At 38.8% G+C, this 18,796-nt stretch overlaps 2 protein-coding genes across 4 annotated transcripts in view; one reads left to right on the top strand and one right to left on the bottom strand.

The window, feature by feature from the left end:
- Positions 1–2,079: 2,079 nt before the first annotated feature.
- Positions 2,080–3,011, top strand: LOC122656139 (dof zinc finger protein DOF3.1-like). The gene has a single exon (XM_043850590.1). The coding sequence runs from the start codon at positions 2,132–2,134 to the stop codon at positions 2,771–2,773; it is 642 nt and encodes a 213-aa protein (XP_043706525.1). The 5' UTR covers positions 2,080–2,131; the 3' UTR covers positions 2,774–3,011.
- A 4,829-nt stretch (positions 3,012–7,840) lies between these two features.
- LOC122656531 (ubiquitin carboxyl-terminal hydrolase 6-like) overlaps positions 7,841–18,796 on the bottom strand; it is a 28,885-nt gene continuing 17,929 nt past the window's right edge. The window contains exons 9-19 of one of the 3 annotated variants that reach the window (XM_043851092.1): positions 13,555–13,605; positions 12,652–12,760; positions 12,099–12,187; positions 11,785–11,854; positions 11,489–11,569; positions 11,237–11,332; positions 11,075–11,120; positions 10,680–10,799; positions 10,501–10,575; positions 10,380–10,427; positions 7,841–7,872 (exon numbers count right to left, since the gene is read on the bottom strand). In XM_043851092.1, coding sequence (XP_043707027.1) covers positions 7,865–7,872; positions 10,380–10,427; positions 10,501–10,575; positions 10,680–10,799; positions 11,075–11,120; positions 11,237–11,332; positions 11,489–11,569; positions 11,785–11,854; positions 12,099–12,187; positions 12,652–12,760; positions 13,555–13,605 — 793 coding nt within the window. In that variant the 3' untranslated portion in view covers positions 7,841–7,864. Of the gene's footprint in view, positions 7,873–10,153; positions 10,428–10,500; positions 10,576–10,679; positions 10,800–11,074; positions 11,121–11,236; positions 11,333–11,488; positions 11,570–11,784; positions 11,855–12,098; positions 12,188–12,651; positions 12,761–13,554; positions 13,606–18,796 lie in introns of those variants that run through there. The other 2 variants (XM_043851090.1, XM_043851091.1) reach the window with 2 other exon arrangements.

Below are 18,796 nucleotides of genomic sequence, written 5' to 3'. Positions count from 1 at the left end.
AGATTCCCACGACACCAAAATTCGGAATGTTTGTATTGGTCATATCGGGTGTATATTAAAAACCAACACTATACTTCTGATCCGTATCAATATCGTGCCTAAGGGTGTTAAATGTAAATCAAAACTGAATCGAAGTCTTTAAATTGGAACCATCAAACCGCTTAGTAAATGGTTTGATTTGAAGAAAAAAAATGTAACCATTTAATAAAGGGTTTGGTTTGATCTTAAACCTTTCGGATTTGAACCGTTTATAAATTGTTAACCTAATTATTATATTTAATCCGACAAGATCATTTACACAGTCTCCACATTTTGGTAGTACACTTATAATTTGGAACAGATGTGCAAATATGCAATCTGGAAAGGGGTTTAAAACTGACTATTTATGAGTGTATTACCTCAAACTGGTAACAAAACTAAGACCAAAATCGTTTAAAACAGAAACTTAAGCCGTTTACAAATCGGGAACTAAAGCTGTTTAATAAATGATTTTGATATTACAAACAAGAACTGATTAATAAACAGTCCGAATTCAGTTTTATCTCAGTGAACATTATGATCCTCCGCAGACCCTACAGTGACGGGAGTCTCGTGCGTTGGGCACAACCTTTTTTAATTGTTTTGGTATCAAGTACCGAAGATACTAATGTGTATTGGCTAATATGGCTATTAGCCAATACAATAACGATACCTTGATCCATGTTCCTTCCCACACCCTTTCGCATAAAGAGCCATTGGTTCACACTGAGACTCTCTCTTCTCGTATAAAATATTAGTCTTCTACTGAACGAACCCGTCTCTTATTCTCTCATTAGTGATGTTTCCCACTCTAGCATCGTGGAAAAACTCTGTCCTTTATGTCTATCTATCTATCTATCCATTCATCCATCCATCCACCCATTTATCTTCTCTACTAAAATAACTACAAAATTTAGAGGCGGAGTGTGTTCTTTGTGGGAGAGCACAGGGGCCATGCATGCACGGCAGTCAATGAGAACACGCACTGACATCTCGAGGGTGAGATTTCCACCTTGCATGGGGCGGGGTGGTCATTTCGCCCGCTCCACTGTATCTAGGTGTGGCCACTGTGTCCCCCACAAAGAATTTCTCTCCAAATTTAGAGGATTGAAGTTCAAGCCCAACAAATTAATGTAGGAAACCAAGTGAATTTATTTTAAATCAAATATAAAGATACCTAAATCAACTAGCCAACTACAAAGTCACAAACTGTGAATCAGAATATGAACGTGGGAAAAATGTGCCAGGAAACCAAGAAAGCCCAAAAGAAGCTTCTACTTGGAACAGAATACGAATAAGATGAATTAATTAAAAATACTACTGATGGGATACTTGGATAGTTGGAGAATAATTCTTTTGTGTTTAACTGTTAATAAGTCCTTATGAGAACTCCAAAAAATATTCCATTGAATTAACCATCGATTTTGGAAGGAAATGATGGCCCACTACTTAGATGCTGTGATGAATTGGAATGGAAGAGATGCTGGGGCTTCCAATATGGAAGATGGGTCCATTAGGGATGATGAACAGCTTGAGAGAAGATGAAAGAAGAGCCCAGATTGTTGCTAATTGAGTAGAGAGAGAAATATTTTAATTAGGATTAAGCAGTAGGTAATCCTAGATTAAAGTTAGTGGGGATGGTTGTGATTCTTGCTAAAAAGCTTAGCGAAGTATTTTAAAGGAATCTCAATTCCCAAACAAGTTGAGAACCCAGCTTCCTCTGTTCCTGAAGTTTCAGCTCTCTGATCATCAGTTAGAGAGATCATTTAGGTCCTCCACTTCTTCAAGATCTCCTTTTTCTGGAAGCTACTTCTACAGATTCGTCCCTTACAGTCGGTTCATGGATGTTGAAGTATGGGTTTTCTTCTAATGTTTGGTTTTAGTTCTTTACTTTCTTCTCTGTATTGTTTACAAAACTGAAATCTTTTATGTTGGTTTTGATAGTCTTTTCTCGTATGGAAACTTATTGATTCTAGTTTTCAAGTTGCAGAATTTTTGTTCTCTTTTGATTCTTAAAAAAAACCCAAAAACTCAATTTTTAAGGCTTGGTAAAGGTCACTGCGAGATTTTGTATCCGCAAATATTGAAGAGACCCATTTGTTCTGTTCTCAGAATGCAAGATCCATCATCGTTTCAACCTCTAAAACCTCATTTTGACCAAGAACAAGAACACCTCAAATGTCCTCGTTGTGATTCAATGAACACCAAATTCTGTTACTACAACAATTACAATCTTTCCCAACCTCGCCATTTCTGCAAGAATTGCAGACGGTATTGGACTAAAGGGGGTGCCCTTCGAAACATTCCTGTGGGCGGTGGCACCCGCAAGAACTCAAAGCGTTCGTCAATTCCAAAGCGTTCTTCATCATCAGCTTCATCTTCATCTGCCCAGAATGTAGTTCCGAAGCCTGAACCTTCCAGTTTCTACAGTTCATCGGTGACCAACATGGATCAGGATCGTCAAATGCTAGACGTAACAGGAAGTTTCAGCTCTCTTCTGGCCTCCAATAGTCAATTCGGGAATCTGTTAGAGGGTCTGAATCCAAGCGGTTCAAGCATTAGAACAGTACAATTTGGAGAATTTGCAGAGAATTCAAGCTCAAGCTCGATTGTGAATCCTACATTAGAGTTGCAGACCAACAATACCCAGGAGACATTCTTGGGTATTCAAGGTGGTGGTGATTCAAGTTGCTGGGGCAGTGGAAATGGGTGGCCTGATCTTGCCATTTACACCCCAGGTTCAAGCTTTCAATGAAATTGAAAAAAAAAAAAATCAAATCAAATCAAAGACACCTCTTTTTCTTGGTTTTGTGGTTTGATTTTAGAAATCTGATACAACAGATTAATATGAATATTTTCTACTTATTTTAGCATTCTCTGATGCTAAGGTGACATTGATTGTACTTGGTTGGTATCTGTTTGCAGAGATAGAAGAAGAGAAAACTTTCTCCATTATGGAATGTTTCTCCTTCTTTCTTTCTTTTGGGTTTTGTTTAGTAGTATCTGATGTACCTATTATAAAATTTTAGTATAATGTACTACTCTTAGCATGATATATGTATACAATAATTTATGAAAACAAGGATTATGGTTTCTAGGGTTTTGTTTATTCCCTTGACTCTCTTGTTGGTGTTCTTGATGGATGATGTATGACATTCATGAATGTGTTGTTGATTTGATTTAAATTAAGAAAAATATGGACATGTGATGAGATGAAGAGAGAGCTCAAGCCATTGAAATCTTAATCTTCAAGATTTGATTTGCTTACATTTTCATATGGTCCAACAAAGGCCGACAAGGAGGAATTTTCTTTCTCAACCGTTTTGTCTCATATTATACATTTCTTTTATCACTTTAATTATACAAAATGGGAGGCAACATGTGGTGGTTCTTCTTCCATTGACCTTATTCAACTAAGTGAACTAAGTTTTGTTACTAAAAAATCAAAATTGTGGGATTTTAGTGATGAAATCAGACTATTAGACCCATCACCACCTACCCCCCCCCCCTAACCAGTTGCATGCATTTCATTCTTCCAGTTGCAGGTGGCAGTGGCGGTGGCGGTGGCGGTGGCGGTGGCGGTGGCGGCTCACCGGCTTCGGCCACAATAAAGATAACCCTTTCCTTGTACCACAAATAGAGGCAGTTGCAGTAATACAATGTGGCATTACAGTAAAACTGTATTTTGGGTGTCAATGCTATCTCAGTGTAGGCCCTAGTTACTTGCCCATTACTTGGAATTCTAAAAGATTGGCTCAGCCCAGTTAGTATTGCTGACTCATACTACCTTGACCATGTCAACAAATGGATAGTACTAATAATAAGAGAGGATTTTCTGAGTAAGCGGCATAGAAGAGCCCACCAATGAAGAACGATGGAATGGTTTCATTCGAATAGAGGCAAAGGGGCATTCCATGTGAGGAGAAAAGAAAGATAGATTGAGAGGGTGCTATTGTACCCTCCCCCGGCAGCTAAGTGAGGCGTGGTGGTCTAAGTAACTCCCTCTATTGAACGAAATTCCCAAAATACCCATCCTTGATATTAAAAGTCACATAGTACCCAAAAAAAAAAAAAAAAAAAAAAGGAAAGACCATAGTTTTGGAACAGGTTTACTAGGTTGAGTTTGTGGTACTGTGCTGAACAACATGCACAACTATTAGTAGCAACAGTAACTAAAGTATCCTCTCAGTTTGTTTTTGAAGACATCGCTCCAAAGTCAATAAAAGTTGGTACAAAGTCATAATCAAATCTGTTCTACAATCATCAAGTCCTTGCAAGCACTCACCAAAGAGGAACTGTTTCAAACCTAGGAAGAGCTTGCTCCCTTGGATCTCAGCCCTTGTGTTATGATCCTGTGACAAATTAGATTTCAGAGTGGGAGTTTCTGGTGAAGGTGAGAGTGACAGTGATGTTAATGTAGTTAGTCTAGCACTCTAGCCACATTAGGAAGGGACAAGTAGGTTGTGTGGAGAAGTCTATCTGTGCCTGGTTGATGTGATTAATAGTTAATCCAAGTCCATAACCCTAATGAGGCAAATACATAGAATTGTTTTTATTCATGATGGACCACACTAGTATTTCCAGTTTCATATCATCCAACTACTAGTGGGGTTGTTTGATACTGGACAATTTAAATTCAATTATGGTTTCTGGGGTCAGGGTGGTTCAGAATTTGATCATTTAGGAAATTGACAGAGTCCATGTGCTGAGATTAATCCAAGAGTAGATAGACTGCAAGGTGTTAGATGAATAAACTGAATGAAAAAAGGATTTAGCACTGGAACTCAATCTCAGTTCATCCTAAAAATGCAACTCTTTAATGGGATCTGGAAACACACAGTAAAGATCAGAAATTAGGACTGCCCTGTCTCTGCTATGGCAGTTTTGACTTAGTTGTTTACCAAGAAAAATACCCTTGCTTGGTTGCCAACTGACTGAATACACTCCTTTCATTTCTTGATTCTTATGGTGAAAGAATATATATCATAAATGATCTCCATATAAGAGAAAGTGATCCTTAAAATTGAGATGGGGGAGGGGGGTGGAGGACTGTTCTTACTTAGGATTAGTAGTTGCAGAACTAAAATGGCTCAAAAAATTGCTAAAAATAAATAATTTAGGGATAATGTTACAGAGAATTAGAGTTCCCTTCCTTTGAGAAGTGGCATCAAATTCATGTTATAAATGTATTCTATCCCACTTAAGGCTCTATTTGTTTCAATGAAATTGGTGATTATTTAAAAAAACAAAAGAAATAATTTTTTTTTTATTTCCAGTGCAGAGTTTAATGGGATTGAAGTTTTGTGGACAGCTCCCCCCCCCCCCCCATTGATATGCTAAATTTCAGCCTAAACAGAGTTGCTGATAAAATAAAGCATTGAATACCCAATACTACTGAGAGGGTGCAACTGTGCAAGTCAATACTTGGGTTATTTTACATGCCAATATGGAGAGAAAATTTGATTGAATTCGAGTCTGAAATTTAACATGCAACCAATCTAGACAATTCTTAGGTCTTCAATTAACTAAAATATATTTATAAAAAAAAAAAGAGAAAATGTATGCTTTTGATGTGAAACCTATTTCATAATAAGTAAAAATTATGCCCATAATTGAATTCCTAAAGACTATGTGAGATGAACATGGTTTTAGGTATTGGGATTGGATTATATAGCTATCTGCCCAATATCATATCAATGGTATCAAAACAGGGGACGCCAAAATAATTATATAAAAACCCATATCGAAATCTGGAGGAGCAAAAGTGTTTGATTCAATCCCGATATGACTGATCTGTACTGATATTGACATCGATATTAATATCGATGACGACACACTAAAACCTTGGAGCTCTCTCTCTCTCTCTCTCAAATTCCAAATAGGAAAAGAGGAGGAAAGGGTGGAAGATACGCAGGGTGGATAGTGGGGGGGGGGGGGGGGTGGCGGGCCAGGTCTACAAATGGTGAGCACATGGGTCTATCATACCTTCACCTTTGTGCTAATTGCTGGACTCTCTTCTCTCTCTGTCTCTGTCTCTTATTCATGTGAGCCAATCAGTGCAAGCATGCAGGGATGGCAATGCATGACTTGGGGTGCACTGCTAATTATTATTGTATGTTCCTAAGAATAAGACCACATTACTAGATTATGTTTAAACTGGCTCCCAATGGCCGACCCAAACATCATTTCTTGGGGATCCAAGGCTAAGGAAGAAGCTTCTTTCCCTTTCCTATCAATTCTCTCACTTTGTCACTTGTGAGAGTGAGATGATCAATTAGAGGATATATAATAGTGTATGGTCCATATAGTTATTTATCTCTCTATTTTATGGTTCTTCACTCTCAATAGTATGGAATTCTTATTTTTTTATTTTTTTATTTTATTTTATTTTTGATAGAAAAAAGACTATTCATTCCTGCACGCCAAACAAAGGAAATCATTCATTCTTATTTATGAATGAGGAGAAAAGGGCAGATCAGTATGGTAGTGAAGAAGATAAGTAGCTGTGACTTGTGACTTGTGACCACCACCACCAACACATTTAGCATCCCTCACAAGTCAATCTTTAAGCTGATGCAGTGGTACCACTCTGGTCATAGGCTGCTATGCTTCTGGCCCTTCCAAAATTCTATAAATGGGAGATGGGAATCTATGGGACATTTGGAATTGCTAGGTTCATGGATATTAAACTCAAAATCGAGGTTGAATCAGTCTTTGTCGATATTGATTTGGATAATTGGATCGCAATCAGTTAAAATTAGTTCTAAAAACCCTAGAATTAGTCCTGAGAAACTCAACAATTTAAGCAGAACATGGCTGATCGCATGATCTGAATCAATTGATTTTGAGCAATCCAATTTCGATTTTTGAAACAATGGTTAGGGACGTTAGGGCTTTGATCCTGTAAATTATATAGGCACACGCTCAGTGTCTTAGATGGTAGAGCAAATGAGATTGGATACCTATGTATGTTTCACGTATAGTTAGATGATGACTTCTGTCCTACCTACAAAAGTTGTATTTATCCAAAATTATACACAAAAAATATACATACAAAGATCACTGCCCATACGTGAAGCGTACATATACGGATAAGTGATCCAGTATGCATACCCTAGCCCAACCTATCAAGTATCAATAGTTGGATGGGTTTGAGACCGCCTAAAACTTTAAAAGGGACAAGTATCTCTTAGCTGGTGGACCCTACAATTATCTCGATGCCCTAACCCAAGCTATCAATAGTTGGATGGATGGGTTTGAGGCTTTGAGCCCGCCTAGAATTTAAACGGGAAAGTGTCTCTGAGCTGGTGATGTAGGCCCTGTAGGGTACGATAATTCTCTCTCTCTCTCTCTCTCTCTCTCATCGACGAATCCTTTCCCACCCTCCCCATTGGCTAGCTCCTCACCTCACCAGCTCAGAGAGAATCCGGATCAGCTATCCACATGAGGACGAGTGGGGACAGATCTGACCCCTCCATAAAGTGTGGGTCCTACGGATAATGCGATAAATTTGAAAAACAAGTAAATGAGGGAGATGTGTGAACAGTTCAAAATCACTCACCGCAACTCCTCTCTGTATCGCCCAAAAATGAATGGTGCTGTTGAAGCTGCAAATAAGAACTTTTAAAGGATTATCAAAAAAATGGTAGTGACATACAAGGACTGGCACGACATGCTTCCATATGTTCTACACGCTTATCACACCTCAATTCGAACTGATCGAAAATTGATTAATGACGATTTGTATTGCCCCATGGAGACTTGAGATCTGTCCCCATCCATCCCCATGTGGATAGCAGATCTAAACTCGCTCAAGAACCCTCTCCCAAATTTAAAATATAAAATATCAAATGGGAAAAAGAAGGGTGCCAAGCTGCATGGCATCTACGCCCAGACACAAGAAGGACGAAATGATTGCACCACTCATGAAATAAAAAATCCTACCCTTATTGGATGCGTCCACATACAGACGTTCTCATTGGCCCGTGCTGGTGTAGGGGCCAAACAATCTGGTAGTGATGCCCCCTCCCAAATAAATTTATAAGAGAAACTCTTATCTCATGGTCTGGTCACGGTAGTTAAAGTTTTCTACCACTAAAGGTGAAGAGAAAATCTCTTCATCTCGCGGTGAATTGACATCATGACTGGACTCCTGAAATAGTTATGTCATCATTAACTCTCATCCCCTATTTACGAAGGTCTAAAATACCCGTTCTCATTCTAATTGGACTAAGAGGTTGTCTTCTTCACCATGGGTGAAGGGAAAGGCGAAGGGAAACTCGGTCCTTGTCTTCTGTTCAGGGCTCCAAATGGGGGCTGCACCTGATGCTGATAAATTGATGGCGTTGTTCTTGAAGCTAATCAATGCAAAAAAGACAATGGAACAAGAGAAACATAGAATAATTATCACCTCCAATTCGCTGCCTGCTCCAATTTCCTCCAATTCCACACATAGCAGCGGAAATGACCACCCTACCCTACCTTGGCCAATGTGTTCGGGCAGGGGGTAGGGTGGTCATTTCCGCTCATATGTGCAGAATTGGAGAAATTGGAGCGGGCAGCGAATTGGAGGAGATAACAATTCAGAAACCTATAAGACTGGGTTGCCAGTTACCCAGAAAGCTAGTGTTGAACACAAAATCACTTTCATTAAGTCTCTTGGACTTCCAGTTCTTGACAATTTGGAAGATAAAGTCACTGAAATGCACATTCGACTTTGCTTTTGTTGATGCAGATATGGTTAACTACTTGAATTATCATTATAGGCTCCTGAAACTTGCAAGAGTTGGTGGGATTGATATCTATGATAACAACAGAATTTGGAGACAGTACCCTGGTTCCACCATGTTCATATCACTCATACATTTTCATTTTGTACCGTGACCATCAAATGCCGCATATTAGATTGTCGTCAATCTGATCAAGTTATTAAACTTGGAATCGGGATCAGAATCGGATCCAGCTGATTCTGATCCGATTCTGTTCCGAATCCATCTGAATCAGATTCCCCCTGAACCCTGGAAATGGAGTGTGAAACGGTCATTCCAGAACAGGAGGAATTGGGATTGGCCTCGGCCGATCTGATTCCAGTTTTTGAAAATATGATCTGGATTTACCACCTAAATTTGTTGACTAGCTCTTGAGTGGACCAGGGACCACCGTCCTTCATGGACAAGTTCTTGATTTTAACCAGGTAAGGAGAATTAGAGACATCCAATATGTTGAGATTGAACTTTTCTACCAAAATTATCTGCAAAAAGCTAAAGCTAAGATGCGGCCCCAATTTCTCCTCTCAACCTTTTGGAGAATTTTCAGATTATGAGTCAAATCTTCTAACTGAAATAACTCCACTAGACCCACTTTTTAGTTGGAGAATAAAATGCTTAGAAGATGCCTTACATGTTAACCCCTGCCCGAACACACTGTCGGGTGAGATCCACCTCCCTCTATTAGAGGGAATTGAGGAAATTGACGGACAGACAAATTGAAGTGATAATTTTCCAAACCCCCACAGTTTCCTACTCATTTGTTTTAAATTTCAATCTCATCGAAGTTTGCCAAGTGACGAAATAAAACATTGAAAAATCTAGTCTGCTAAAAGGCTATATTGGACCACCTACTCAGAAAGTATATCACATAGGATCCAATAGTTGAAAAATGTCACTATCATCATCGTTCCACATGGCATAAGAGTATAAGACCACATAAGGTTACATGGTCTAAGTTTGAAACATTTTGCCTTCTTTCTCTCCCCTCCCCCTCACAATCCAAGAAAAATAAGGCAAAAGACCAATAAATGAAGTTACTTCTTTGACATTCTGGTCCGCAATCAATTTTGTGTTGAGATTTCCAACCTCATCAAATCTTTGGTACCAAAAGTCCTTCATATAGGGTTCCTTAATTCTATCTATTGTTAAAAATACAGAAGTTTTCCTGGACAGGTCTTTCAGTTGTAGAATCCATGGATAGCAGAAAATTGAAAAATCTGTCACATGATAGGCTGTATAGAGCTGAGATTTTGTAGTCAAGTAGATCCTCTGTCCTCTACTCACTTGTCAAGCTTCAATTGAAACAGAAATTAGCCAAGTGGAGAATAAAATTTTAAACAAAAATCCAGTAAAAAATTTAAACCTTTAAAACAAGAGGCAAACTGCCAATATATGGAGGGTAGTCAATAATGTTCAGCAATTTTAGGGTCCTTCCAGGTCATTGTACACATCATTCCACCCATTTCAAAGAATACAAGGGGTGCCCCCCCCCCCTCTTTAAATTACACAGTTGACTAATACAACTGTTAAATTATGATGCCTCAGATAAATCAACCGATTTTCCAACTGTAGAACTAGAACTCGACATGTCAGACACAACGCGGGCCTTGTACATGCAAATATATGCCATATGCCAATCACCTGAAAGAACAAAAAATATCGGTTATTAAAAAACTTCAGAATCAACCTTCAAGAAAATTGTGTCTGGTTTTACCTCCCCCAGAGAGCTTAGTGATGTCTTCCTCCCTCTGTGGAGTTGGATTGTCGTCATCATATAGAATCCATTTCCCTGGAACCCAAAGCCATTTTTTAAATCCAATTTATCAATCTGCATCACAGATTTCTAATTTTGGGAAAAGAGCAGATTGGTTTTTTTCCAGGATTATGACTAACCGTTATCTTGTTTGACCCAAGCAACATAATGCCCAGAGTCCGCACTCCTCCCCTTGTGGGTAAGTACAGCAATCAAGTCATAGATTCCAGTAAACTGAGCTTGTTTATCTGATGGAACACCTACATGGAACCCAAGTATGAAGAACTAATATTGGCAATTGAAAGATAAGGTAAAACGCAAATTCTGCAAAATAGATAGAACTGGCTTCTTCAGTTCCATCATAACAACAGTTCTACATGAATTAAAATAATGTATTCGACACATCTCTTCTCCTTCCTTTTTTTTCCTCCAGGTGGGGGCGAGGCATAACATTCTATAGACATTTTTGGTGCAAAACAACCCAAGAAAGGATCCTTCTACTTAAAACTTGCATTCATCTAGGTTGTGTTATTACCTTCCTGGTTTGTAGCTGTTGATGGTTCACCTCCATTTGATGATCCCTGTGGACAAGTGGAATATCAATAATAAGTAAGCAATGATTAACACTGTAGTTATCATTTTCTATTCGACCACTGTAAACATGAGAAATGTCATATACAAGGAATAGGATAGTAACCTCTATGTCGAGCATCTTTACATCGTTCTCTTTTGAATCAGTGTTCTTCTCACTGGTTTTCAGCCCAAACTTTTTGCTTTCTTCATCTCTTAGAATCTATTTTTTTGAATGCCAGGGATGCCAACGTGCACCGAGATATGGGGCAAAAGAGGAAGAGAAAGACTGAGATATGACTCAACCAAATGCATTGTGGTTTCTAAATGCTAGCTGGAATTTATCACAAGCAAGAACCCGTAAGTTAGTAAATGATACCTTACGAGGACCTTCCAAGTTTTTGCGGAGTTCTTCAGAACATAAGTCATAAACATCCAACTCCAATGGGTAATCAACTTTCTGAAACAAAGTTTTTTAGATTGCTCAATACTGACCTACCACTCGATGTAAAACAGAATCAAGTAAAGCACACAATGAAATAATCAAATGACTCCAGATGATTCAAGGTTTTGGCCTACCCACTATTCCATGATGAGGCTAATATTCTCCGAGCATAAAATCCAAACAATGACCTTATCAATTATGTATTACATATTATACAAAAATGAGGTTACCCGCAATATCTTTGCCTTCTGATTTGACTCCCTCTTCCAGAAAAAACGAACAAACTGAACAGTCAAATACCTGAAAAACCAGGAATGCGCATCTCTCAGAAAGACAGCTGCAATATAACATCTGTGCAGATATATCTAAATAAAGAGTCAAAATTGTGTCCTGCAAACCACACCACTGCAACTAAACAGAGAATTTTTGTTTGCTTAAGTCAACACGGTTGTAGACCATAGTTGGATTTAGTTGATTCTCGTGAGATCATCTAAAAACAGCAGGTTTTGATCTTTTCTGAAAGGGAACGAGTGCAAGTTCTTGCCTTGGTAAATCACTAATACGTGACTCCTTCAAGTAAATTGCACTACGACCCAATGAAGGTGAGACTTTCTCCAGCTCTGACTTTAGTCCCTGCATGATCCGCCAGCATTAATAGGAGCTCTATTTAGGAACGCTCATATCAGTATATCACCTTCAAATGCATTTAACTCGTTGCATGTGTTATCAAGTTGCATAATGGAAAATCATAATGGGCGAAGTTATGCTATTTAACCAAAAAAAAGAAATTTGGGAAAGGAGGGGAGGAAAGCAAAGTTAAATACTAATCTCAATTAAATTTTAAATGATGATAATAGTCATTAGCTTAGAAAGGTTAAAAGCAAACAATATGCATGCATGCATACAAAAAAAGCGAACCAATATTAAATCTTGACAAATTCAAATCTCCATGGTCATTCTGGATGTGCCATGTGAGCACAATTGGAATGTTTATGGTTGAGTCCGGATCTACTAAGCCACAGTTCAACCCCTCCCCCCCCCCCCCCCCCTCCTCTTTGGATGTGTCAACAGCATTTTAGATTGGAAATAATACTTACATGCTTTAAACCCTCGTGCAAATGGTTGACCTCATGAGATATGTGGCATTTAAGTGAGTAAACTGACTCTGACTCTGAAGATTCTTCACCACTTTCTGCACAATGCACCCTGGTACAGGAAAAACTTATGAATTCCTACAAGTTCCTAGTATGAAACCAAGTCTGTGCATTCCAACAACACAGCATGCATAAGAAAATTGCAATAAAACTCCAAATGAAAAGGCACACTCTTCAATCAGCACTAGCACAACATAATGAACAAGCTAGGACCCACAATTTTCATTCATGAAATTTATGAACATCAAGAATGAGTGGAAACCCACCACCGATGATTTACCCAAGCAGGAAGAATAGCAGAATTTGGAGCCAACAGGTTCATTGGACAGTTCTCAGCTTCTTGCATACAAAGTTAATTTCTCCGTACTTGAACCGGTCAGTCCAGAGTCAGATTGATTCCAAGGGAACTTTCCATGGGAAGCACTTAAAAGACAGCTTCCAGGAAGTACAGTTAGCCAACAGAGGGTAATTTTATCCATTCAAGGAAGTTTGACAATGGATGCAGATAAGCATGAGAGAAGCATACCAGCCTAACTAAAAGGATAGCATCAACTGTATGAATGTAGCACTAGTGGCCCAGTTTCATGAATTACCAAACAAATAGATGATGGTGATATCATTTTGGCAAGCCGCCATTTGGTATTTCTGGTTTTTTAAACTTGTATTGATTCTTCTCCCCCAGTAACTGACAAAGGGATTGACTGGTCCAATTGTCCAGCCCAGTACGGGTTGATCACCATTCCAACCCCCCCCCCCCCCCACAAAGCAAGTTCTGTAAATTATAGATCAATAACCTCCACATACAAAACACAGAAATATGAGGATTATTTGGCAAAAATCAAATACCTGCTGACAAGATCAATACCAAAAAGAGCCTTGACAGTCTCTTGATTCTCTCTGCAGGGGAACATTGTACAATTAGCTAATTTAAAGGATCAGCAAACCAGACAGATGTAGAACCCACACATCTCACAGTTCAAATTTAGACAAAACTTGCACAAACATGGTTAAAAAGTGAGTTTCAAGTTCTATAAAATTACAAGATAGCAATTCATGGTAACAGAATCTAGCTTGCTTTAAACTAATGCATGCCAGGTTTTAGTAAATATCTTGGGTTGGGCCTTAGTTTTTGGGTTTTATTATTGTAATGGGCTAAAATATACAGCCCAAAAGTTTTTTTTTTTTTTTTTTTTTTTTTTGGGGGGGTTTAAGGGATACATGAAATTAAAATTTTATTTTAGTGGGTCCCATGTTATTGTCGTTGGTTAAAAGACTAGTTATTAGTCTCTTAGTTTAGGAAATTTAAAATTCTAGATTCCTTAGCTATCCAAAAGTCCTACTTAGGAAAGTCTAGATATTATATTCTAATAGTAGTTGATCTGATCTAGAAAGTTTCTCTTGTTTCTATAAATAAGGATTGTACCCCCCGGGATTTTGGTCAATGAAGACCACAGCAACAACAACAACAACTCAGCCTTATCCCAACTAAATGGGATTGGCTACATGGATCCTTTACCCTCCAATGAGCTCTATTCAAGGTCATACTTGAGACAAAGCCTAAGCTATGAATGTCTTCCCTCACCACATCTCCCAAAGTCATTTTAGGTCTATCCCTGGTGGAGGGCCGAATAGGAGAAGGGAGAATCTGAGAAGGGTATATTAGAGTTGTAGGGGAGAGGGGAATCGCATAAGAAAGGGGGGGGGGGGAGAAGAGTGCACATGCACAGCCACACAGGCTACTCAAACCATAACTATTCCATTCTATTCAATCTATCTCCAACGATGGGGAATTACATCATATATAAAGAGAAATAAAAGACTCCTAAAAATAAGACTAACTTTCTAACTAGGAAACCAAGAACTATTGGGAAAACAAATATCCTACGTAGCTAACTTCTAAAATAAACAGAATAAAATAAATTAAAAGACATTATTTCCCCAAATAACATGAATTCCTAAAATCCTAGGAGATCCAAAAGCTCAAACTGGACCCAATTCATTTTCATCTGGAACCTAAGAACTATTGGGAAAACAAATATTCTACGTAGCTAACTTCTAAAATAAACTATAAGACCTTATTTCCCCAAATAACATGAATTCCTAAAAATCCTAGGAGATCCAAAAGCTCAAACTGGACCTGGTTCATCTTCGTCTGGATACCCAACTGGGTTTGGGTTGGACCAAGGTAGTGTATCTGCATCACTTCCCCCGGTGTTGAGATTTGAGAAAAACTTGTGGACGAGTTTTCGAAAATGAGAGATCTAAAATGAGAGAATCAGTACCACTTGATTGGTATCCATAAACATCGGCTTTGATGGGGAGATGATCCAGTACGTCTCATGATCAACCGTCATGATCTTCTGATGGTCGTTAGCAAACAACGGAATCTGATCGTAGGGTTTCACAACTGAAATCGGACCGTCGATCAATTCTTCAACTTCGATCCTGAACGGACAGTGAATCAGAGTTTGATCGTCGATTTCGTTGTCCGCATTTTCTTCCACATCTGATCCGCCTTCTAAAGATTATCATGCTTGACACCTTATCATAGAAGGTGCTATTACTTTCAGCAAGCTCCCGAAAACCTGTCTTCAAATTAAAAAGTTTTAATTTACAAAACCCATCACTAATCGAAAGGAGTAAATCGTATCATATCGATCAACCTCCATGATGTAGTGGGTTTATGATAAACAATGGCAGAATTGTAATTTATTGGACTGCAAACAAAAGAGGAGAAAAGAAGGCTAATGAAACGTATATGTGGGAAGAGGTAAAGTTGGAAGAAAGGAGAAGAAAGACAATAGAATAAGAATAGAAGGGAGGGGCGATTTTGGAAAGAACAAAAAGTAACTAACGAATAAGTGGGAGAGGGGGGATAATTCTGGAAATAGAGAAAATATGTTATAAAAGAGATGAGACTTAGAAGGTAGGGGTATAATGGGAAAATAATGGTAAAAAAAAAAACAAGAAGTGGGTTTGGGGGGTTACCGATTGGAGTCTCCTACTTGGAGTCTGCTACTCCAAAGAGGGAAAACAACAGCAGATGGTGAAACAGCTTCAAGGAGAAATCGTATGCGCGATTTCAAAGGAGGAAATTTATGTGTGACTTTGAAGGAGAAAATCCAGGCGACCAGCGACTTCGAAGGAGGACGACGACTCACTGCAGGAAGCTTCGAAACCAGGTATGTTTTGTTTTGTTTTGTTTCTCTCTCTCTCTCTCTCTTTTTTACTCAGTAGAGCCTCGGAATGGAAACAGAAGACGGTGGTGTGGGTTCTGGAAATCGAGGGGGGAGGTTTTTCTGTGGAATCGAAGGGGGTTTGGGGTGGCGGAAGGGAAGGAGGGGCTTGCGGGTTTTTTTTTTTTTTGTGTGTGTGTGTGTGTGTGTGTGTGTGGAAATCAAGGGAGGAGGTGGGATGGTGATAGCGCAGGATTCTGTGGGAGTCAGAAGTGAGGGGGAAGGTGTTGTGGTAACACAGGATTATTTTTTTTCCACTGTCACAGCAGGGAAGAAAGGAAAGGAAGGTGGGTTGGGTTCTGCTAGGAGGTTGGAATCGAATGGGAGGGGTGGTTGCTGGAGTTGGAAGGTTTTTTTTTTTTTCACACTGCTGCCGGTCGTATATCAGAACAGTAACGGAAGAGAGGATAGGAAAGGAGAAAGAAGCATGAGATGAGAGAGATTAACAGGATTTTTTTTTTTTTTTGGGTGTGTGTGTGTGTGGAAATCAAGGGAAGAGGTGGGATGGTGATAGCGCAGGTTTCTGTGGGAGTCGGAAGTGAGGGGGAAGGGTGTTGTGGAAACACAGGATTTTTTTTTTCCGCTGTCACAGCAGGGAAGAAGGGAAAAGGAAGGTGGGTTGGGTTCTGCTAAGAGGTTGGAATCGAATGGGAGGGGTGGTTGCTGGAGTTGAAGGGTTTTTTTTTTTACACTGCTGCTGGTCGTATACCAGAACAGTAACGGAAGAGAGGATAGGAAAGGAGAAAGAAGACTGAGATGAGAGATTAACAGGGAAGGAGATGGATCCTTCGTCTCTGACACCAAATTGGTGGAGGGCCTGATAGAAGGGAGAATCTGAGAAGGGTATAAACAGAGTTGCAGGGGAGAGGGGAATTGCATAAGAAGAAACGGAGGAGGGGAAGAAGAGTGCACACGCACAGCCACGAGAGGATAAGAAAGGAGAAAGAAGAATGGGATGAGAGATTAACAGGGAAGGGGATGGATCCTTCATCTTTGATACCAAATTGGTGAAGGGCCGGATAGAAGGGAGAATCTGAGAAGGGTATAAACAGAGTTGCAGGGGAGAGGGGAATCGCATAAGAAGAAAGGGAGGAGGGGAAGAAGAGTGCACATGCACAGCCACACAGGCTACTCAAACCATAACTATTCCATTCTATTCAATCGATCTCCAACGACGGGGAATTACATCATATATAAAGAGAAATAAAAGACTCCTAAAAATAAGACCAACTTTCTAACTAGGAAACTAATTCAAATAAGGAAACTAAGAACAATTGGGAAACAAATACGTAGCTAACTTCTAAAATAAACTAAAAGCCATTATTTCCCCAAATAACATAAATTCTTAAAATCCTAGGAGATCCAAAAACTCAAACTGGATATTTGATTTTCCAATTGTTCTTAGATCAGGATCACGTTCACTCTATTTGTGGACACATTTCCAACTGGCCAATCAGATCCAGCAGATCTGATTGAATTGCATCATAAACTCACTTTGAAGGCACTCTTAATACTTAATTCAACCTGAAATTTCACCAGCAAGAGGATTGGGGGTCCTCTATCTCTGTCCATTTCTTCACATAGGAAGTTGGTGACAATGTTTAACTGTTAACAAACATTGATACCATCAAAGAGGAGTACTGAAAGGACCAAGAAAAGTCAATTTTTTTTTAACCAGCAATTTTATTTTTTTTTTTTTTTTGGGGGGGGGGGGGGAAGAGAATTTCACAATTAGTGAATTCTGAGATATTGGCATCATATAAGTGAATCTGTTTATCATTCACAACTCAACCCATCTCAGCCTTGTCCCCAACTAAATGGGGTCGGCTAAATGGATCCTTTTTCTTCAACCAGCTCTATTCAAAGCCATACTTGTAACAAGTCCTAAGCTATGCATGTCTTTCCTCACTTCTTCTCCTACAGTCATTTTAGGCCTATCCCTGGCTTTTTTATCTCCTTCAATCTGAATCAAATCACCCCTCTATTGCACATGTCCATGCCACCTCAAATCACTTTCTCGCAACTTACCATGAATCGGAGCTACTCCTAAATCAGCTCTAATTTGTTCATTCCTTATTTTATCTTTTCAAGTTTTACCACTCTTCCATCTCAACATCCTCATTTCAGCTAGACTAAGTTTGTTTATATGGTGTTCCTTCACTGCCCAACACTCAGTTCCATACATCATTGCTGGTTGTATAACTGTCTATACATTTTTCTTTTGAGCTTGAAAGAAATACGTCAATCATACAGCACTCCATACGCACCTCTCCAATACATTTAGCCTATTCTAATTCTTTGTGCAACACCATCCACAATTTATCCTCCTTTATTTCTGATTAATGTATTGTTATATATTATTCAGCAACTAAAATTTTTAAAAGGACATACGGAATGCAGTAATTTTCAGATATAAAAAATATCAGATTTTGATATTTTTTATGTATTCCAAAATATATTTGTGCTAAGAACAGTTAACTTACAAGAAATCATGAATAATATAAAATAATATACATTAATAATTTCGTTTTTTTTTATCATATCTTCCAACATCCCACACCTTTTTTTACCACAATCCAAATTTACTAGCCACTATTATTCAGCATCTTATCATCGCAGCATAAAATGAAACTTAATAAACCATTAAAAGAACCAATTAGAAACAATATGAAAAAACTATTTTAACTAGGTGCAAAGATGAGCTGGAACCAAATAATAGCCAAACCCAGGCTTCCTTGGGCAAGCCTATGGCCTAGGCCAAAATGCCAAATATTTGGCCCAACATTAGTCCAATTAACGTCTAGGGCAAGCCTTTGGCATAGGATTGAAACCTGGCATACAAAAAGGCAAAA

Source organism: Telopea speciosissima, chromosome 3 (genome assembly GCF_018873765.1).
Source record: "Telopea speciosissima isolate NSW1024214 ecotype Mountain lineage chromosome 3, Tspe_v1, whole genome shotgun sequence".
Lineage (NCBI taxonomy): Eukaryota > Viridiplantae > Streptophyta > Magnoliopsida > Proteales > Proteaceae > Telopea > Telopea speciosissima.
Note: the sequence above shows the minus strand (reverse complement) of the source record. Positions and strands in the feature narration are given on the sequence as shown.